This window comes from Schistocerca nitens, chromosome 1 (genome assembly GCF_023898315.1).
Source record: "Schistocerca nitens isolate TAMUIC-IGC-003100 chromosome 1, iqSchNite1.1, whole genome shotgun sequence".
Taxonomy (NCBI): domain Eukaryota; kingdom Metazoa; phylum Arthropoda; class Insecta; order Orthoptera; family Acrididae; genus Schistocerca; species Schistocerca nitens.
This window is the reverse complement of record NC_064614.1, coordinates 1011973700-1011997796: the sequence shown is the minus strand read 5'-3', so window position 1 is coordinate 1011997796 and position 24097 is coordinate 1011973700. Positions and strand designations below refer to the sequence as shown.

Here is a 24097-nt window from a genome sequence, read left to right as displayed (position 1 = left end):
CTTTGTTGCTGAGCGATGTATCACTTTTCGTTCTGACGCCGTAACTCTTCCTTTCCTATATCTTTACTACTTTTTATCTATATAAATGATGAACTATTGGTGTTGCCGTTTAACAACTTTTTAATAACTGTGGAAGTATTACAGGCATCGGGTCCCACATAATGTGTCACCCGCCTATACGTTTTACATGATTCTTTCAAGACTCGATCGATCTGTTTACAAAGAGAAAGCAGAATATCTCTTCCTTTGACGTTGTACAACAACGACCTAGGAAGCTCGACGCCCTCGCGGCCCAGGCTCTTCCAGGGCTCGCGGTAGTTTGCAGCATTCGTTTTATTCCTTGCCCACTTGCTGCTGTGTCGAACTTTCGTGGTGATCGTTGGGCAACGTCTTCCACGTTATCTGCAACATAAATAAACTTTCTTCCCACAGTATTTATGAAAACCCAAAAACAAAGTTAAAGAACATAATAATAATAATAATAATAATAATAATAACTGTTCTTACAATTATTTGTATAAGTCTTGGTTGATTTAATGAGGGGTGGGACAGGCCTCAGCCTTGTGACACCACAACTGCAACTGTCATTTCTCATTTGATGGAAATTTCTTCCCAGCAAGCCAAAGTTTCAATTTAGGGAACACGAAGAAGTCACTTGGGGGCTAAGTATGGTGAATAGGGTCGATGAGGAACAAATTAAAAGCCCAATTCATGCGCTTTTGCCATTGTTATTGTCGATGTGAGAGTTGGGGCATCATGCTGGTGAAAGAGCACTTCTTTCATGCTGACCTGGTCTATTTTTCAGCCAACACAAGTTGCAAATGATCCAACAATGAAGCATGATAGGGTCCAGTTATGATACTGCCTGTTTCAAACCCGTCTGTGAGGATTATTCAATAAGAATCCTAAAAACACAGTGGCCATCACCTTAGCAGCTGACAAAATATAGTCTTTGCCTTCTTCGGTGCACCAGCCATTGTCCATTACTTGGACTGTTGTTTTGACTCTAGTGTTTAATGATGCAGCCGGTTTTCATCAGCAGTCACAAATTGAAGCAAAAAGTCTTACTTATTGTAATTAATCATAGCCAAACATTGTGTTGAAATGTGGTGCCAGATGCGTTGTTGGTCGACTGTGAGCAATCGCAGCACCCACCTCGCATACAGCTTCTTCATAAGCAATTCTCCATGCAGGACAAGATATTATGCACCCCCTCAGTTTAGATGCCTAAAGTATCAGCAATCTAATGAATTTTTATTCGGAAGTCTTGCACTACTAGATCGTGAATTTTGTCAATGGTTTCCATTGTGGTGATCCCAATTGTGTGCTTCATTTTCAGTGTTTGTACGACTATGTTGAAATTCACTAATCCAAAAGTAAATGGTCTTCAATGATGGTGCAGAATCCTTGTCAACTCTATCCGATTCTGTTAGTCCAACCCTTCAAATCAAATTATTTAATTACAGCATGAATCTCGGTTTTCTCCATTTTCAATCGCAGTTGACACACTAATCAATTCAGATAGCCTTCAACAATGAACTGTATGTGGTACATTGTTGAAATTCGTGATATGAGCCTTGACATACCGTGAAGGCGCAACAAAAATGTTCCATTCTTTCATTCAAAATTTACCAGACTTATCGAACCACCTATGCAGATGGGGGCAGCTTATTTTGGCACATGTACCGTACATTTCCTGCAGCTTGTGTGAGACTGTGTTTAGTGTAGCCAATGTTAGGCAACAGCATTTCATCCAAAGATAAAAGCCAGATGAACTGGTGATTTTAGGGTCAGGCAGCAAATTTGAGAATAATGCATGTGATGTTAGTTTGCAAGTGTTGAATGACATCAATGCGTCACACTTTGTTATGCACAATAAGAAGATTTGTCTGCCGATGGCAAATTAGGTTCTCTGATGTGCAGGTTTAGTTTAAGTTACCCCACAAAAATAAAAAAAAAGACTGCTGATGGTGGTAATTTTTGATTTAGAAAAAAAAGATTAATGAAATATTATAATAATGGATCCATTCATCAAGTGCATAATGCGTTGGTGAGAATGGAATATTTCTGTGGTTAGGAGACTGGTTTATAAAGGTGATGGGATTTTGTGGTTTCTCTATTTTAGTTTGAGGGCAAATTTGTATTTTATTAGAAAAATAAATTGATTTGCTTTGAACATTTTTCCAAAATGTGTTTCCTTCTGATTCAAGTAATAGTATAAAAAATCAGTGGTTTCTATCTCGATGGTTTTATCTACTGAGACTGCTCTTGATATTTGGATTTCTTCCAGAAAATTCAGAAATATAAAATTAGCAAATTAGGTATCATGTTGCATTTAAGGGAATTTCTACTTTGATTTTCAAATTTTCTCAGCCATTTACAATTAGCCTTGAAAACTCTGTCTTTGTACTTACTATTTTACAGAATACTTTGCCCTCTGATGTGCTGAACCTTCAGTGCCTTTTAGTATGAATGAAATGTATAGAGAATTTTCATTGTAGGATCACTCATCAGAATTGAGTATCTGCTCGCCAGTGAGACTGTTGTCTGACCAGTTTTAAAGTGTATTTGTCTTCAGTTGAATTACATGGTTTTTATATTTGACAACTTTTTTAATTATTTCCATTGTACCACATCAGATTTTGGTGTTGAATATCTTCAAAGCATTATAGATTACAGCTGCCCTGTACGATACACATAGTGTGCTGTATATATTTAATATGTGGGGGTGCAGGGGGAGAAGATCACTGTATTTATTGCTCAACATTTCTTCTTATTTTTGTATAGCATGCCATTATGTTTGGAAAGAAGAAACATGTGGATGTTCAGTTTTACACAGAAGTTGGAGAAATCACAACAGACTTGGGGAAGCATCAACACATGCATGATCGTGATGATCTTGCAGCTGAACAGTCTGAACGGGAGTTAAGACATAAACTGAAGACAGCATTCAGGAGTTTTTGTGAAAAGGTAACTACTAGAACACAGTTAAACAGTGTTGCGGCACAAAAGATCATTTATTGTAATCACTGTCTAATGTTCTTTGCATCTGATATTAAAAAAATCTGTGATGTATTGCTAAAATGAAAAGGATAAATGTTAGTACTAAGATTGTTTTTGTCAGTAGAATCCTAACATTTGTCTTTATTGTAACTGAAAATCTGGTTATGCTTTTGTTTAGGTGGAGGCAATGACAAAACAAGAAATAGAATTTGATACTCCATTCCGAGAGCTAGGCTTTCCTGGTGCACCTTTCCGAAGTTCTGTACTACTGCAGCCAACGAGTGGCTGTCTTGTAAACCTTACTGAGTGGGTGAGTTACGTATTTATCATGGTTTCATAAAATATTAAGAGAAGAGTTTCCACACAGTTTGTGAGTATTGCTTACTGTTAAAATAGGAAGAAGGAATATATCTCAATCACAACTTCACAGCATTCACATTACTTCGCCGAGATGTTCTGTGACAATACTGAAGTGTAAAATATTACAGACAAAACAACAACTCTCCTTGTTATCCTGTGATCAGAAATAGATTTTTTTCCCTTTTTTCCCCCAGGAAGCGTCCTTGCTATCTGTTGTGTAACATTTTTACCGATTATTGCAGATTTGTTGCCTATTGCCTTCTGCAGTGTGTTCATATTGTGTGCTCCAGCTGTTCCTATAAGCATTAACGAACACTACCATACCTTCACATTTTTCGGTAAAAGATTATCACAAAACAGTTGCTAAGTTTATTACAGTTGAATTGTGTAAATCCATGGCTCCAGTTTTTTTGTTTTTTATAGGTGCATATTGATGACTGAAAATCTTTCATAGGTTTTTAAGTATGCCCATAAGTATAGTAGCTGCAAGACAAATGCCAGCTCTAGGTCAATTAAAAGTTACTATTTGCACGTGGGCTCAAAACTTGACACTGCTTGTAAATGGTCAGTTGACTCTCTTGTTCACTGCATGGAAGTGTAGACACAAACTTATTCCCAGGCATCTGACATTTGCCACTCAGTGAGATGATGCTGTGGAGGCCCACTAAATTGGACTGCAAGATTGAACAATTGTGGTAATGTTTTCTATACATTCTGCAAACCATTTTATACAAAGGACTGTATTGCTCCCGTAAGTAATCAAGTAAAATAATTGCCATTTCTTTCGCTCATCCTCATTTTACATCAGCTGGACTCAACTGTAGTTGACCTCACTGATGATATGTAGTCATTAATCTACATCTACTTCTCCATATATGTACATACTTTGCAAGCTGCCGTATGGTGTGTGGCAGAAAGTACTTTGTACCACTACTAGTCATTACCTTTCCTGTTCCACTGGCAAATAGAGCAAGGGAAAAAAATTACTGGCTGTCTCCGTACGAGCAGCAATTTCTCTTATCTTCGTGGTGGCAAAATGTTCATTATATAATCAATCTGCAGTCAGCTTCAAATGCCGGTTCTACAAGTTTTCTCAATAGTGTTGCATGAAAAGAAGTTGCCTTCCCTCCAGGGTTTTCCCCCAAACACTTGAGCAGTACTCAAGAATTTGTTGCACTAGTGTTCTATAAGGGGTGTTCAAAAGAAAAGGTACGAAATAACACTGACTATAAATGAAGTCTTTATTGAAAAGTAATTACTACAGACCTGAGCACAGGTATCCCACTGTTTCCCAAAATTTCTGTGGCTGTGACTGGGGCCAGTCCCCAACTATGACATTCATTTGTCATCAGTGTTGAAGCGCTATCCTTTGAGTTTTTTTTTTTACCAAACATGTGAAAGTCGCAGGGCATCATATCCGGGCTGTAGGGCAGATGCTTGGTTTGCTCCCACTTGAGCTTGGGCATTATACTTTGTGCGGGCTCGCATAGGCTACTGAGTGTCTCACTGTATACGATATTGTTAATGGTTTTTCTCTGGTAACCAGCTTGTCGGTTGAGGGCATAACTTTGTGAATTTTTTAACGGGTGGTGATGTCACTAATTTTGTGTCTCTATATGTCTCACTATGTTATCCCGATTCAGCAAATGCAAATTACAACTGGTTTGGCTGGTATGACATTTTGTGTCTTCGTTTTTACATTTTTTATGTATGTGGTCACCTTTACAGAGGAACCAATAAACTGCTGTTGACCATTTGCTTTCCCTCCTATAATCCTTACATGGTCATTTCATTTCACATCACATTGCAATGTTACTCGTGGGTATTTAATTGACTTGACTGTGTTAAGCAGCACATTCATCACACAAACTAGAAATTTTGCCTTAAGTCATCTGTATCATCCTCCTGTTACTCAACGACAACATATCAGAAAATGGCTTCAGAGTGCTGCTCACACTGTCCATCAGATTTAGAGAATAAGATCAGTCTTATGACACTTTCTTGGAGCATTCCTGACAATACCCTTGTCCCTGATATGAACACTCGCCATCGAGGACAACATACTATGTCCTAATACTTAAGAAGTCTTCAAGCCACTCACGTATGTGGGAACCTATTCCACATGCTCGTACCTTCATTAACAGTCTCCAGTGGAGCACCATGTCAAACACCTTTTGGAAAGCTAGTATATGGAATCTGCCTGTTGCCTTTCATCTATGTTTCGCAGGATATCATGTGAGGAAAGGGCAAGCTGAGTTTCACACAAGCGATGCTTTCTGCAAAATCGTGCTGATTTGTGCAATTAATGGTGATTAGTGGTTTGAAGAGATCAACACAGAGCCGTCTCCCTCCGCCCCCTCCCTCCTTTAATTTGCTTGAATTAACTGTCTTTATACTTAGATGACAATAACTTAATGATTGATTGATGTTTCAGCAAATCAAATGATAGGAGACCAGCCACCAGCAAACTGCAGTTCTTTATCAGGTTCTGCATGCTTGCAGTGTTGTCAGTTTTGTGTGTAGCATTTTCAGACCCTTGACGGGTGAGGAAGGTTACATTGAGTGTAGGGGGTTGAGTTAGACACACAGTAATTTATCCTGAATGTGTGAGCATATGGCATGCTGTGTACCACCTAGCATCACTGCACAAGCTACGGGAATTCCCAAGATTTGTGTTGGCCAATTCAGACGAGATCAGTTGGAGAGGCCAAATACTTCCTTGCTTTGACGAATGTTCAAGGAAGTACTTGTCTATAATGCCAGAAATAAAAATTGAGTACCACAACTATTTTTGTTAAAAAGCAGACTGTAAAAAATATCTGCACTTTGTGCGTAGATAGTGGCAGAAAACATGTGAACAGTATTTTAATAATCTATTTCAGACAAGAAAGAATCTGACATCAGACTACAGCAGAATACACACAAAAACAAAATGGAATAACTAAGAGTTAACCCTTTTGCAGTCACCCGATTTGGAGTGTTGTGTGCTAAAAATGTCATACGTATTTATACTGTTATGCTACATTCTATTTAAATTGCCATATATCATTCAGTATTCACTTTAAAAATATGAAAAAATTACCACTTATCCATAAAAGTATGTAGAATATTATGGCTTACACAGATTATCATAATGTTTCAAATGAATTTGATTGAGACAGTCCAAATAAAATATATATATATTTTTTAATATTATAAATTTGACTTTGATTTCATATATCCAACACTGTGCTTCAATTTAAGAAGGCTAACTACAGTCCATAGAATCTACACACATTTGTGAGTAAAATGACATGAGGGATATCAAATTTGTGTTATTATTTAGAAAGATAACAATTATTTATTTGAAGAGAACATTACAGAATTTCCGTGTCTACAGTATGACTTAGCATTTGTGTTTAGGAAAACATTCACCATGCAACCCCTTATTACATCTATTGCAAGCAGTTCTTGACCTTCTTTTCCTTCCCTCACTAGTACACACACAGCATCTTGATTCTTTCTTCTCTGGAAGTTGTCTCAAACCCGGAGTACCACGAGGATCATCAGTTGCAAATGCTGTAATAGGGAAGTGTGACATTTAGTGGTAACTAGACTCTCGTCAATACTAAGTTGTTCATGAGGTGTGTAATGATGTCTAAATATATTATTAGCATGATCTACCAATGGCTGGTACCTGATACATGGGTGATAATCAGAATGGCCTGGTGCTGGACATTTCTCACTATCCACAAGATGAAAGAATTTCATAAGATGCTTAAATCGGTGGGCAGAAAATGTTTTACCAAACCATGGAAATGCCTGTGATGGTTTTGTGCTCCAATATGAGAGCATTGTGGGCCTTTTATTGAGTCCCATATTTAATAAGTAAGCAATAAAACCTCTTACCTCGGTACTTCTCACATTCTTCCATTTCTTATATGGTTTGGACAATGTAGTATGTTTAGTTACAAACTGTTAGGCTGAGCGATTTGTTTCAGTTACAATAAGTTGCAGCAACGTTGTAGTAAAGAATAGATTGAAACATTCTATCACAGGAGATCCTGCTGGCGGCATATGTTTTGGTCCTGGCAGCTCTTGAAATGGATGTGGTAATGGCTGGAGTGTTTCAGGTGCAATTACTTCAGTGTATTGTACATCTTCCATTTCGTCTTCACTTTCGTTCACAATATCGTCAATCACTGTCACTTTCTGAACTGTTGCTACTTCCAATAAAACACTCTGTATCGCTAGTACAATCTAAAAGTTTACAAATTTATTCGTCTGTAAGTCCTCTGTTCTGGCCTGGTGTAGGTCGCATTTTTCACAAAAAGCGGAGAAAATAAACAAACTGTAAATACTTAACGTGAAGAAAACATACAGAAACAACGATAAATAACAGTACTGCACAAAAACAAGAACGTAGAATGCAATAACAGAATGTAAACATGTACTGCGAAACACGACGTCAATAAACATACAATGCAAAAGGGAATAATTAAACGCTAATATTTCACTGAAACGATGCTCAATTGTCAATAGCTATCAACCTACACATAGCTCGAGTCAAAGAGCATCTGTAATCAGCACGCCAACACCATCTACTGCCCAATTCTGTAAGATAAATAAGAAGAAGCAGAGTACCGACGAATCGGCACCCTGAAAGTATTAGCGCCAGTAGGGGGTGACGATAGGTCATTACCTTGACATTCAAAGGGTTAATAATAATGATGATGATGGAAGAAGCAAGATGCTTGTTCTCCGAAGGAAACTTGCCAAATGAATTCCGTGCAGACTCAGTCTCCACATCAGTCTGCCTAATTAACAGATCTCTAATTGAGACACTCCCCAATCCTTGGATTGGGGAGAAGAGAAGTTTGTGGCACAACTTGACTAGAAGAAGGGATCGGTTGGTAGGACATGTTTTGAGGCATCAAGGGATCACAAATTTAGCATTGGAGGGCAGCGTGGAGGGTAAAACTCGTAGAGGGAGACCAAGAGATGAATACACTAAGCAGATTCAGAAGGATGTAGGTTGCAGTAGGTACTGAGAGATGAAGAAGCTTGCACAGGATAGAGTAGCATGGAGAGCTGCATCAAACCAGTCTCAGGACTGAAGACAACAACAACAACAACAACAATTGAGACACTAAAAACAAGACTCCAGAAGCAGCTTGGAGAAGCAAGAAGCTTTACAATCAACATCTCAAAATGTTTGGGTAGGATACTGTAAAGAATAAACAGCATACAGGCCTTTTGGAAAAAAATGTCCAGAGAATCGTAAAAATAAGACATTATTTTTGATGAAGGTACTTCTGAACGGTACAAATAAAAAAACTAAGTGACAGGAGTAAAGTTTATTCTTCATCTTATTCATGAAACAGAATGAAATAACAGTTACTGAACTTGAAAAAAAAACTGACCTCAAGCCTGAAACTATCACGTCAAGTAGTAGTTTGATGGGTATCTGGCTGCAATTAGAAATTAAGTTCAGACAATGCAAATAATAATAACAAGCAACCATACCAATTTGAGCCTATACAAAAGTCTTAAAGAATTCTGAATGACAGTTACCCTCTCACAAAGAGAAGTGCTAGTTCACCGCCAGACAAGAGAGCAATAAATGCCAAATGGGTCTGAAAAACTAAGAAAGATCTGAAAGGCCACATTGTGCATTATAAAGCAAGATTTGTGATACATAGTTATGCTCAGATGCAAGACTTAGACTATTATCAAACATATAAAGTGGCTACACTGCACAATTCTTTAAGGAATTTATTTGCTCTGGCTGCTAAACATTATATAGAGTTTGATCACTTAAATGATGTCACGGATTTTTTACAAGGTGTCTTACATGAAGAGATATATCTGAAAGTTCTGGAAGTAGATCCATTTATGAGGACAGTGTCAGATTCTGTTTTCAAAAGACTAAAACGGTGGCATATGGATTGAAGCAAGGCAGTTGCTGCAGTAACTAGAAATTAGACAGTAGACTGTTCAATTTAAAATTCAGAAGGTCAATAGCTGACATGTATTTCTATTGCAAAAATCAAGGTACATACATTTTAATATCTGGAGATAATGTGAATATTATGCTGATCTTTAGTAGCAGCCCGTGGGAGACAGATGTTTTCAAAAACAAACTAGGTGAAAAGTTCAAGCTGAGAGACATTGGTTAAGTTACTAACTGCGTAGATACCTTAATTACTATGAACCACAAAGTAGGTTGTTTATGGATAGACCACACACACTGTGTGAAGCACATTCTCAATGGATTCAATATGAAAGATTGTAACTTGATATCTGTGCCACTGAACGATAAACAACTGGTCACTGGTGACGAGTCCAAAATCAGGATAAGGAAAAGAAACTATGGTAAACATATCCTATTGGGAAGCAATGCATGTACAATCAGAACAGGTCCAGAATCAACTTAACTTGACAGGAAATGTTCACCACTTTTCTAATAATCCAGGCAGCACCTCTGGCAGGCAGTCAAAAGGATCTTTAGATGTCTTAAATGTGCCGAGGATAAGAAAGTATTATATTCTGAAGCTGAGGAATACCACAGAATAGGTTACTGCAACGTAGTCTGGACTGGAGGTGCAGAGGATAGAAGACTGACATTATGATTTCAGATTAAATCCCAAGGAGAAATGATATCCTGGCAGAGTAAGAAACAGCCTATGGCAGCCTTATCACCAACTGAGGTGGAAAATATGCCCCTAACCTCAGCATATCAGGCTCTTGGCTTAAAAGATTAGGCAGCTAAATATATCTAGTCTCGAGAAGGAGGCAGTGAAACTTCTATTACTAGTGGCTACAGGATCTGAACCAAAAATATACACACAAAACTGTACTTCATAAGAGAAAAATATAGTGTCAGCCCAAGTCACTGTGGCATATGTGTCTTCAGACTAAATGTTAGCAGGCATTGTGACAAAACCTCTGGAAAAGCATTGCCATCATATGCTACTACAAGATTTTGGACTGAAAATGTAGTTTCCTGTTTTCCAATTTTTTGCAAGTATGGCTAATGGAAATGTGATAATTTGTAGTATTTGACTAGCTTGTTAAAGCATCAGTTACATTGCTCTAGTGTGTGTATTGGAGCCTGGAGCTTTTTATCTGTGCAATATCATATTGTACAATAATTTCATGTTAGTCTTAGCTTGTTATGTGTATGTGCAGTAAATGTGTTCATTTTAATTGATACTACATAGCAGTTACTACACTTAACACATTTTGCTTATCCCCCTATATCCAGCTCCAATGTATCCATTTCTCTTTTTAAGTAGTCTGTTGTATTTATCTGATTAAGGGATCCAACTTTCCAATCTCCACCCTATACACAGCCAGTTTTGTTTCAAAAACAGGCGACTACATCCTCCTCTATACTCCCTAGATATTTGCATGGGATACTATTTTATCTCTGGAATATTTTATCTAAGTTGATGCCATCATTAATAAACAATACAATAGAGCTGCATGCCCTCACTAAATATAACAGTTATAGTTTCCCATTGCTTTCAGCAGTTTGCATTATTGACATAGCAAGGCCATGTTGGTTAATGTTACAAGGAGAGATCAATCAGCAATACAGGCTGTGCATTTGCTACTATTGAAGAGGCCTCTGTTCACGAACCATATTGTGTTAGTACAAATATAAGCCACATGTGAATATAGGCTGCATATAAACTTTTGATACGAGATTATAGTAAAAAGTAAATCTCGAATATAGGCCACACTAGAAAATTTACCTCCTATTACAAAGTACTACTACTATATATGTGATGCAGACACTAAAGTATCTTGGCAATCCTATATAACAATTGAGCATCAAGTTGCCAGCTATGCATTATGCAAAGGAACACTGAAAGTGGAAGCTGGATGTAGATTTCATGTGTATGAAAAAAATGTTCATTGTCAATGCGCAAATGATGAGAAACTCTTAATTAGTTTGAAAAGTCTATGTTCATTTCAAGAACAAATTCCAAATATCCAGATGTGGAAAGACACTCGCTTGATTTTCTTGTTCAGAAACTGTAGATATGCTGCTATAATGGAACGATTGAAATTGAAGGCTGCAAAACAGCACGTAAAAGAAACACTTTGCCAATCGAATTTAAAGTTTTGTGTGAGTGAGTAATTTTTAATTTACATTCCCAGTTAGGGACTGCAGGCCAAACACTGGTCTAGTTTGATATGTCAGACAGCTCTACAATAAATAATTTAGCGGAACATAGTATGCAAATACATTTATATTGTGCTTAAAAAGGCAGTGGTGCAGTGGTTTCTTTGTCACGAACAGCTGCTATATTTGCAAACTAGGTATAGGTTTTTCTACTATTTTCTTCTAAGTCTTTGGTGGTTTACGAAAGTAACTGCAGTAACTTGCAATTTTATTAATTTCAAATCACAAGGTACTTGTACATGTCATTTAGAATCTGACTATTCGTGATGTGAGGGGAAATTTAGATTCGAGGCTGCACCATGATTTTTCAAGCTAAGATTTTTGGAAAAAAGTGCAGCCTGTATTCACACAAATACAGTATGTTAGTTTGGTAACACCATAAATACCCCTCCAATGTGATTGCACCTTTAATATGGCTATCTGCATAATTGAGTCACAGTCAGACCACCCCACTGTGGCAAGTTCAATGCTTTGTGGAGAAGGAGTCTTTCATTAATCTTTATTAACATTAAGTTTAGCTTTTGTACATATTTGATCACTTAACTAGTGATACGAAATGTCAGACACATAGCTAATCTGAATTTGACTTCTTTCCATGTGAATTCAACCAATGTTCTGGGTCTTTACATCTCAGATTTTGATAATTTTTTGTATGCTTGCAGACTCTCAAATTAAAATTTTGTTTGGACCATTTGTTTTTAAGTTACTAATTTTTGAAGTAAACACTACATACTCAAAAAAAGGCAACAAATAATTTATGTAACTATACTTGAATTGCACTAATACATTCACATTAATTAATATTAGTAATTAAACATTGGTGCAGCTGTAAGTATTTATCAGTAAGTTGTTTAAATGCCTTTCAGTGAGAAATTTTCTGTTCACCTTCAACAAGAAAAGACTCAATATTAAATATCACATTCTTCTTGTATATGCCATTACCTAGTCCTCTAAAGCCGTAGTGACATATTATTTGTACAACCACACATTGTTTGACAACATAATCTGTCAGAGTTTTTGCATCTCTTCATTTGATAGTCTGAACATTCTCCCAGTGCAGTTGTAGGGTGTAATTTACAAAGTATGAAGTTCTTTAGAACAATCAATTCATCCTATCTTCCATCCTATCTTCTTGGGTATGAAAAAGGAGCAGCTGGCCCACAAGGATGCATAAATAAAAGGTTACTTAAGCTCCTTTTTCGTCTCTAGACAGCACACAACCCATCCACCATTTGTTGTCATAAGCTCAACCATCAAATCCAGTAATCTGTTGAAAAGACGTGTCATCTACATCCCTTTTTTTTTTCTTTTTTCTTTTTTTTTTTTTTCTTTTTTTCTTCTGCCAGTATCCTTTCTTCTGCTGATTGTTCGCTATTTGACATAGAGAAAAAGTGACAGATGGGATGTTTGCTTTACCCCCTCAAACAATTGGAAGTTAATATTTTGTGACTGATAGGATTTCACAGACTGACTGTGGCTGAAAGATTTTTTACTGTGCCACCATCACCACCACCATCATCATCATCACACAAGTAGCATAAAAATGCCACTCTTTTTAAATTCCTTCAAAATCTTCAGCGTGGCGACATAAGTTAGTAAAGTTCTTTTGATTTTTGTGTTGTGCTGCTGAACCATCACTAAAGTAAAGATTTTTTTTCCCAGATTATGGAGAAAATCCACTTTTAGAAAATCAATAATTTATTTCCAAAATTATTTGATTGGATAGATAAATAGATCTACTCACCAAGCGGTGGCACAACTCTCACATAAAAGATGGTTGTGACTGGCAAGCTTTTGGAGCCAGAAGCTGCTCCTTCAGGCAGAAGGGTTGAAAGGGAAGGAAGAGGGGTGAAGGAAAAGGGCTGGGGAGGTCTAGGAAAAGGGGTAGATTTCGGGAAAGTCACTCAGAACCGTGGGTCAGGGGAGGCTATAGGGATGAGAAGGAAACACTGATTGTTGGGACTGCATCGAACAAGATTTGAAAACCTGAGAACTTAAAGGTGGGAGACAGGGTGATATGCAAACAGAGATTACTGCTTAAACATCATGCATGAATTAATAAGAATGAAAAGTTAAGTGCATTGTACATAACAGAGGTGGGAGGGGGGCAGTGAAAGATAGACGGGTAAGACAATAAAAGATGTAGGAAACTAAAACAGAAAGAAGCAAATAATAGTTCCAGTGAAGAAATGCTGAGACGGAAGAAATTAATGTAAATTAAGGCCAGGTGGGGGGTGAGAACCAGGGAAATGTTATGTGCTAGTTCCCACCTGCGGAGTTCTGAGGAACTGGTGTCTGGGGAAAGAATCCAAGAATCCAGATGGCATGTGTGGTAAAACAGGCACCGAGGTCACGATTGTCATGATGCTCTGCAACAGGATATTGTGAGTTGCCAGTATACACACTCTGTCTATGCCCATTCATCCTAATTGGGCATATCGCTATCTGTCTCCAGTTTCGAGAAAATGGAGAATGAAATACTCATAAATCCCTGAGATATCGAAACAAGATGTTGGCAAATGACGGTGAGCAAAACGGAGAATATTTTGCCTTATGATTCATATGTGAATCTTCCATATCTACTGCAATATTCAAGCAACTACAGATCCTTTTCAATAAAATAATCTAATTTTTTAAAAACTGTCAACAGCTGCTGAAACGAGAATTGCTGTGCGTTTTGCAACAATATAAATGGAGAAATTACACATTCATGTTTATTCTGAGAATAGGGTTCTTCATAAACTACTGACCTGTCTTGCCCCAGTTGCTAATTTAATAATGCACTGTTTCAGGATCCTGTCACAATGTCAGCTGCATTAGAATGTTAATGACATGAATATTTTTAAACTTTGCTGTGGACTTTTATTGCTAATTTCCTGTTCAGACGTGCTGTACTGCTATTATCTTGTTCTCAATACGTGACGACTACAAGAAACTTAAACCTCCTGAAAATACCACTTTTCAACTTCGCAATGTAGATACATTAAATGCATAACACCATGTGGTACTGTTTTCCGTGGCATGGCACAGTGTGAATTGCTGGTGATGTGGTAAGGAAAGCCGGCTCGCCATTGGTGTTACCTGGAGAATGGTGTCATGTCCCCTCCAGTGAGGGAAACATCAGTAGTCACAACTAATTTTAAACACACTACAGTAGCAGCAATAGTGTCAGAGACATGCATAGCACAAAATCAGATTTATTTTAATGTTCCCATTGGAATACTGTCACGAAAATTGGCACACGCATTAACAAATAGTGTATAACTAACACATTTTTTTTTTCAGAAAAAAAATTGAAATTTTAAGAATTTAAAAAGAATTTGGTTTTGAAAGGTTAACGTTTTTATGAATGTAGTAATGTGACATGTATTTGTAAACCTTATAAGAAGCTGAATAAATTGGTACAAATTTCAGGTCTGTAAGTCAAGTAGTTCCTGAGATATAGCAGCTTCAAAGTTTCAAAATATGGCAAAAATCACACAATTTTGGGAACTTTAAAAATTAATAACTCCAAAACAAAACACCCAAAAAATCTTTAATTTGGGATTGTATCTTGTTTTGGTAGGTAGAATAAATGACAAAAAATTACAAAATTCTAATCATCAAGGTTCATTTTATTTTCTGATTTGTGAATTTCACATGGAATGACCCTGTAAAGTAAATGAAAGTAGTTTGTTTTATGGAATTGCTTTGTTTGCTTAAAAGAATCTTTACTTAAACTCTTGTATGAGTTCTAAGGAATTACACCCTTACTTCAGTGATTAGACTGTTGCATAAACTTATGTGTAAATAGCCATGCAGCATTATATAAATAACTTTAAATAGCCTGTGAACTGTCTGCATCCCATATTATTACGGTACACTGTGGAAATAATTCATGCAGCAGTATAAATGTCCTAACAAAAGTATTTAGAAAACTTTTATCTGCATTCAGTCATTTACAGTAAAAATATTATGAAAGTTGTTGAAAAGCTTATACGCGTGAATAGCAGTAAAATGGAATGGAAATGGCCGTAAATGCACACTTCACGACTAACTTAATTTGCTCTGGAATATTTTTAACTATTGTAGAACTATAGTCGGAGACACATCTTATTCAGACATTTAACAGTTAGAACAACAAAAATTTCACAGGTACAAACATCAGATAAAAATCAGATTAATAAAGCGGATGAAATGATAACTTATCAAATAGTCACTTTTGTGCAATTACTAATGTTCCATCAGAAAGTAGATTGTCATATCACTTTAATCGTCCCTTTTACTTTACCATGCCCCTGGAATTCATGTGGATTATTCTTCCACGTAATCACGTAGCAGTGTGAGACAGAAGAAATACCGTCAGCCTTCAAGGAGAATGTAATAAGTAAGATTCCAAAGAAAACAGTTCCAAATATTTCTGAACTATCATTTTAGTAACTCATAGTTGTAAAATACTGATAAGAATTATTTACAGAAAAATGGAAAAACTGACAGAAGTAGACCTCAAGGAAGATCAGTACAGGGTCCTTAGAAATGTAAGGACAGATGAGGCAACACTTACCCTGTGACATATCTTAGGAGATAATATTAAAGAAAGGCTAAATCTTTATAGCATTTGTAAACATAGAGAAAGTTTTTGACAATGTAGAATGGAATACAGCCTTGAAATTCTGAAGTTAGCAGAGATAAAATGTTTGGAGTGAACGGTTAAATACAACTCTTATTGAAACCAGGCAGCAGTTATAACAATTTAGGCATGAAAGGGAAGTACTGATTGTGCAGGAAATGAGACAGGGTTGCAGAAGGAATTAAAGTTCAGGGAGAAATAGAATCTTTGAGGTTTGCTGATGACATTTTGATTCTGTCAAACAGCAAAGGACATGGGAGAGCAGCTGAATGGAACGAACAGTCTTGTAAGGAAGATACAAAATGAACATCAGCATATTAAAACAAAGATAATGGAATGGGGTTGAATAAAATCAAGTGATACTGAGGGAATTAGATTAGGAAATGAGTCACTAACAATGTAGATGTGTTTTCCTGTTGGAGCAATAAAATAATTGATGATGGCTGAAGTGAATTGGAGAGAATCGAAAATGAAGATTGGCAATGGTGACAAAAGGGTTTCTGAAAGAGAAATTTGTTCACATCAAATATAAATTTAAACATTAGGAAGTCATTTTTGGAGGTATTTGTACAGTGTGTTGCCTCATATGGATGTGAAACATGGATGAAAAACAGCAAAGACAAGAAGAGAACATAAGCATTTGAAACTTGGTGCTATAGAAGAATGTTGATGACTAGATGGGTAGATCAGATAATTAATGAGGTGATCCTGTACCGAATTTAAAAAAAAATTGCGCAATTTGACTTAAAGATGGGATCATTTGTTAAGAACATCATGAGATATCAAGGGATCATTAGTTGAGTGTTGGAGGGAAGTGTGGGAAACAGAAATTGTAGAGGGAGACCAAGAGACAAATATAGTAAAAAGATTCAAGTGAATGTATATTGCAGTTGTTATTCAGAAATGAGTAGGCCTGCACAGAATACAGTAGCTTGGAAAGCTGCATTGGACCATTCTTCGGACTGAAGACCAAAAGAACAACATTCTTCAGTCTTCATAAACTCGTTCAGTTACCAGTATGTCATTTGGTGAACTTGTTGTATCCATGCAGTTAACAGCATTCACTGTTGTTCCCCCAAATATCATATTGTGGCTTGTGAGCATCAGTTACACCTGCAGCAACCTGTCTTATATTGAGGCCATGTTGCTGCAGAACTGGTTCTGATTATGTGCCAGCAATGTGCTTAAATTAGTGTTTTAACCATTTATTTATATTATAATGTCAAATTTGCCATACCTTTAACATTTCTGTGGTAATTCAGTCATGATTGCACATTTTCCACAAGTGTCAGTTTGCATAAGGAAACATTTTGGTGGTGATAGGAACAATATATTGTCACCATTAAAAGCCACCATGAGGTTGTGACATGTTGGAAAACAAATACCTGGAGAAAAATAGATTCTGATTAATCTTATTTCTTTAACTACATTTATTATTTTTCCATATGTCTGCTTTGTGAACTAAAATGTAATTTTTTTTTTATTTCTAGCCACCATTTGTCATCACTTTAGAAGATGTGGAGCTGGTGCACTTCGAACGTGTACAATTCCACTTAAAAAATTTTGATATGATCTTTGTTTTCAAAGATTATCATCGAAAAGTAGCAATGGTAAATGCTATTCCTATGAATATGTTGGATCATGTGAAGGAGTGGCTAAAGTGAGTATTAATTAATTAATTAAATAGAAAAAATCAAATGTAACAGTATTATGAGATGGAAAGTTGCTACTCACCATATAGAGGAGATGCTGAGTCGCAGATAGGCACAACAAAAAACATATTGACAGTGTGGTTTCAGTTGTCTGAGACTGCAGTCATGTGTGTAGAGTTGTGCTTGTGTGTATTGTTGACAAAGGCCAATGGCCGAAAGCTTTAACTGTTAGTTTTTTTTGTTGAGCCTATATGCAACTCAGCACCTCCGCTATATGGTGAGTAGCAGCTTTCTTTCTCATAATATTGTTACATTCCATCCTGGATTTTCCATTGTTTGAAAAATCAAATGTAGTTTCTTATGAAATACTGTTTCAGGATTTGAAATTTTACCTGATTTTAAACACTCAAAACTGAGGAAAGGCAGCTGCTTGTCTGTAACTAGTTGATAGGTGAATCATATGTATCACTATATAAATATTGTTTATGAGTCGATGCCTCTGCTGACAGGTGTGGCAGCCAAGAGTGAAACATAGTGTGGGAGTCGGGTGTGTCTCAGGAGCAGCAGCAAAATGAGAATTGATTGTGGAAAAAATCATGATCAATAATATTAGAGAAGTAAAGTCCTTTAGCATACTTATTCAACAAAATGGATGACCATTCAAATACTGCATATCAGCAGTCAGGGGTGTCATTATAAAAATAAAGTTATTCTGTCAGGCACAGTTTCAAGCAGCATATATGCACATACTTTTACAGCTAAAGTAAAATGCCTCTGTAATAAAAAGATACATCATACACATGTCTGAAGAAATTTACAAACTTGTTGGTTTCTCATCATTCTAAATGTCTTGTGTACAGAAATAAATAGAGGTGCATCCAGTAATTATTACTCAACAAAACATACTGGTAACCTGGCCGTGGTGGTAGGTAGCATTGTCGATTTAGTGCCCGAGAAGTGGGGATGGCATACACTTCAGTAGTCTTACAAATAGGAGAGCCATAGCATGCTACATGTCTTTAAGTGCCACTGAATGAAGTACCTATCTAGAACCAGAACAGATACGGAACATACAACATTTCTCACATTAGCTGCCCACGACGGTTTTCTGGTAGTATCCATAAAACTACCTGTCCATAATGGTGACTGATGATTTGTCGCCTGCTGTTTCAGTTGTGGATGAGTCAGCATGACTTTTTCTTAAAATCTGTGCTGAACGAACTATATTAGGAAGAGGATAGATTGGTATTCAATGTAAAGATGACCAACTGAGTTGTAGACAGGCAAAACGAAAAGACTTGTCGTACAATTAGCTTTCAGCCAGCAAGACATATCTCAAAATTGGACAAAACACACACACACACACACACACACACACACACACACACAAATGCAACTCACACATGCATGACCACAGTCTTTGGCCAGAGCCTGTGATCATGTGTGTGAGTTGTGTTTGCTTGAGTGTGTGCATGTGTGTATGTTATCTAATTTTGAAATAGGCCTTGTTGGCCAAAAGCTAATTGTGCAACAGCCACTTTGTTGTGCCTCTCTGCGACTCAGCATCTCTGATATATGGTTAGTAGCAACTATCCTTTTCATTATATTCTTAAATATTTTATTATATTTTCAGTTTTCCATCGCCATCTCTCTCCTCCAGTAGTAATCACACACTTTTTGTGCAGTACATGACCTTTCAAGTTTTATAATGTTATAACACAAAAAGCTAAACTGTATTTAATTCACCACATGGGATAGTGATTAGTATTTTTGGCTAATAATGGCAAGATCCTATTTTCAGTCCTGAAGATATTTCTAATCTTTTTTGGGTGGATAGCCCTGATAGGAGGTCCATTCAGCCTTATGTACCAACTGTAAAGGTACTTGCATGTAAAAGCAGTGAGGTTGATGCGCAAGTCACTGAAGTAGTGTTATATTAAAAGGCTTGTGCCAGGCAAGGTGATATACACTGTGTTTGTTTATTAGCAGTAAAAAGCATCAGCCATTATCTTTTTGAGTTAGAGAGTAGTTGCTTGGTGTATTATGACTATGGATATTATTTTTGCAAGATTCCAGACCAGTTTCAAATTATGTAGGTTTTGATGGTATGGCAGCAGTAGGTAGGCAACCATCATACTGCAAAATTTTGTCCTCGTATGTATATATTTTCAATTTTTTATGTATATTTCTATATGATAGTATGTACTTACCTGTTGTAGTCATAGAGCAGAAGTCAATAAAATGAAACTGCCTTCACAACAATGAGACATTGCCTGACAGTGATATTTGACAATAGTTGTGAGACTTGCCTGACACTCTTATTTGACAGTACTAGTCAAACTCTGCCACTTTTCAACACAGTGTAGTGTGTTGGAAAATCAAAAAATGAATTTATTCACACACCTTTTAAAGTAAAATCTCATAGATGGAGCAGTTACTTAAGTTTCCGTGCTATCCTGGAAGTCCAGTTTTGTGCGACAAAAAGCCGTGAAGTTAATGCAAAGACAGTTTTCTTTGTATTGTTCATAATATCAAAGACGTTGCTCTCAAATTTTACATTGTCAATGAAATATTTATTGTGTGCATTTTATTTGTTCTGCTTTGGGGCAGATACTTGAATTCTGCTCAAATTGACATGGTGTCCCTCCTTCCGTAATTTGCACATCATTGATTTAACTCTTACTTGTCAAAATTTGCTTGCATCTTCTATTGCCTCTGTGTCAGGACTGTCACAACTCTCTCATTCTCATTATCATCAAAATTAGTGATGGTAACAGCAATTCTCATGGCTTCTCGTGAAGGTGTTTTCCGTTATCACTTTATACATTTGCACTCTGAAATAACAGAGCACACTGCTTTGAATTAGAATGAGACTACCTGGTGACATGACCAAATTAGTTTCTTCTGTACCCCAGTTACCACTACGTCTTGCCAATCAATAGATTCTGCTTATTTACAACTCAGACAAAAAACAATTTCATTTAGTGTGTAACCACAGCCAAGGGATGCGCATCTCCACCCCTTCCTCAAGACTTCAACCTTCCCTCGATATGTTGGCAAAAATACTTGTTCAAAACCGATGGTAGGCAGAAAATATCTTCAGAGATTGTCCTAAATGCTTTCTCCGAAAATTATTTTGAGCAGTTAGTCCATAAACCCACGCGAATTGTAAATGGTTGTGAAAACACACTTGACCTCTTAGCCACAAACAATCCAGAGCTGATAGAGAGCATCATGACTGATACAGTGATTAGTGATCACAAGGTCGTTGTAGCTAGGCTCAATACCGTTTCTTCCAAATCCACCAGAAACAAACGCAAAATAATTTTATTTAAAAAAAGCAGATAAAGTGTCACTAGAAGCCTTCCTAAGAGACAATCTCCATTCCTTCCGAACTGACTATGCAAATGTAGACGAGATGTGGCTCAAATTCAAAGATATAGTAGCAACAGCAATTGAGAGATTCATACCTCATAAATTGGTAAGAGATGGAACTGATCCCCTGTGGTACACAAACCAGGCCCGAACCCTGTTGCAGAGGCAACGGAAAAAGCATGCGAAGTTCAGAAGAACGCAAAATCCCGAAGATTGGCTAAAATTTACAGACGCGCGAAATTTGGCACGGACTTCAATGCGAGATGCCTTTAATAGGTTCCACAATGAAACATTGTCTCGAAATTTGGTAGAAAATCCGAAGAAATTCTGGTCATATGTAAAGTACACAAGCGGCAAGACGCAGTCAATACCTTCACTGCGTAGTGCCGATGGTACTGTTACCGACGACTGTGATGCTAAAGCGGAGTTATTGAACGCAGTTTTCCGAAATTCCTTCACCAGGGAAGATGAATGGAATATTCCAGAATTTGAAACACGGACAGCTGCTAGCATGAGTTTCTTAGAAGTAGATACCTTAGGGGTTGCGAAGCAACTCAAATCGCTTGATACGGGCAAGTCTTCAGGTCCAGATTCGATACCGATTAGGTTCCTTTCAGATTACGCTGATACAATAGCTCCCTACTTAGCACTCATATACAACTGCTCGCTCACCGATAGATCTGTACCTACAGGTTGCAAAATTGCGCAGGTCGCACCAGTGTTTAAGAAGGGTAGTAGGAGTAATCCATCTAACTACAGACCTATATCATTGACGTCGGTATGCAGTAGGGTTTTGGAGCATGTACTGTATTCAAACATTATGAATCACCTCGAAGGGAACGATCTATTGATACATAATCAGCATGGTTTCAGAAAACATCGTTCTTGTGCAACGCAGCTAGATCTTTATTCGCACGAAGTAATGACCGCTATCGACGGGATCTCAAGTTGATTCCGTATTTCTAGATTTCCGGAAAGCTTTTGACACTGTTCCTCACAAGCGACTTCTAATCAAGCTGCAGGCATATGGGGTATTGTCTCAGTTGTGCGACTGGATTCGTTATTTCCTGTCAGGAAGGTCGCAGTTCGTAGTAGTAGACAGCAAATCATCGAGTAAAACTGAAGTGATATCAGGTGTTCCCCAGGGAAGCGTCCTTGGACCTCTGCTGTTCCTGATCTATATAAATGACCTGGGTGACAATCTGAGCAGTTCTCTTAGGTTGTTCGCAGATGATGCTGTAATTTACCGTCTAGTAAGGTCATCCGAAGACCAGTATCAGTTGCAAAGCGATTTAGAAAAGATTGCTGTATGGTGTGGCAGGTGGCAGTTGACGCTAAATAACGAAAAGTGTGAGGTGATCCACATGAGTTCCAAAAGAAATCCGTTGGAATTCGATTACTCGATAAATAGTACAATTCTCAAGGCTGTCAATTCAACTAAGTACGTGGGTGTTAAAATTACGAACAACTTCAGTTGGAAAGACCACATAGATAATATTGTGGGGAAGGCGAGCCAAAGGTTGCGTTTCATTGGCAGGACACTTAGAAGATGCAACAAGTCCACTAAAGAGACAGCTTACACTACACTCGTTCGTCGTCTGTTAGAATATTGCTGCGCGGTGTGGGATCCTTACCAGGTGGGATTGACGGAGGACATCGAAAGGGTGCAAAATAGGGCAGCTCGTTTTGTATTATCACGTAGTAGGGGAGAGAGTTTGGCAGATATGATACGCGAATTGGGATGGAAGTCATTACAGCAAAGACATTTTTCGTCGCGGCGAGATCTATTTACGAAATTTCAGTCACCAACTTTCTCTTCCGAATGCGAAAATATTTTGTTGAGCCCAACCTACATAGGTAGGAATGATCATCAAAATAAAATAAGAGAAATCGGAGCTCGAACAGAAAGGTTAGGTGTTCGTTTTTCCCGCGCGCTGTTCGGGAGTGGAATGGTAGAGAGGTAGTATGATTGTGGTTCGACGAACCCTCTGCCAAGCACTTAAATGTGAATTGCAGAGTAATCATGTAGATGTAGATGTACACATTGAAGAAGTGGCTGCCTTTTCTACCTTATGCTTGTTGTTTCGATTGTACAGTTTTCATTATCATAACAAACTCTGACCTTAAAGTTGTGACAGCAGTTTTTTGTTTAGCATGAATTTAATTTTTTTGCAGTTCATGTGATATAAGATACACTGAAGGTATTCAGTCTCTGAATTGGACAAAAATTATGAAGACAATAACAGATGATCCTGAGGGCTTCTTTGAGAGTGGTGGGTGGACATTTTTAGATCCAGAGAGTGATGATGAGAACAATGAAGATGATGTTGATGAGGAGGAGGAAGATGACCCATATGAGGTATGGCATAAAACTTCTGTATGAGACTCAAGTAACTTGGGTCTGTTATGAATCATAGTTATAGTGTGCCATTAATACCTTTGATCTGGTATCCTGCCTTCTCATCAAATGCATTTAATTTGTAAGTTTTAATACAACAGCAAAAACAAGTTCCAAGTCTCAGAAATACCTGTTTTCCGTAAAGGGTAGAAATATCACACTACACAAATTAATACATTGGCATTTGGTCACTTACAAATTTTATAACTACTAACATACTTTCAGCAGGTGTAATCAGTATGTAGTCCTCAATAAGGCCCCTCAAACTTCTAACTTAAAACAGTTTTGTGTGACGAATAAGGCATTTGGAAAAAAAAAAGACTTCCAAACAGTATAAGATGAAAGGTACTCGGAGAAGAACTGGGTCCTAGTTGCTAGAGATGGACAAACACTTTCATCTTTGGAAAATTTTTATTTTTACTTGTTCATTGTTCCATTTTTATCTGATTGTGCTCGCTATATGGATTTTAGATAAATTTCCTAAAAATAGTGTTTCTGCATGATATATTCATTGATTACATAATGTA

The 24097-nt window shown here is 37.2% G+C and overlaps 1 protein-coding gene across 2 annotated transcripts in view; it reads left to right on the top strand.

Moving 5' to 3' along the window:
- The window catches only part of LOC126195743 (FACT complex subunit spt16), a 136945-nt gene that overhangs the window by 82189 nt on the left and 30659 nt on the right, over positions 1-24097 (top strand). For both annotated transcript variants that reach the window (XM_049934373.1, XM_049934380.1), the window contains exons 14-17: positions 2788-2970; positions 3182-3313; positions 17636-17805; positions 23348-23531. In XM_049934373.1, the coding sequence (XP_049790330.1) occupies positions 2788-2970; positions 3182-3313; positions 17636-17805; positions 23348-23531 (669 nt within the window). The remainder of the gene's footprint in view (positions 1-2787; positions 2971-3181; positions 3314-17635; positions 17806-23347; positions 23532-24097) is intronic.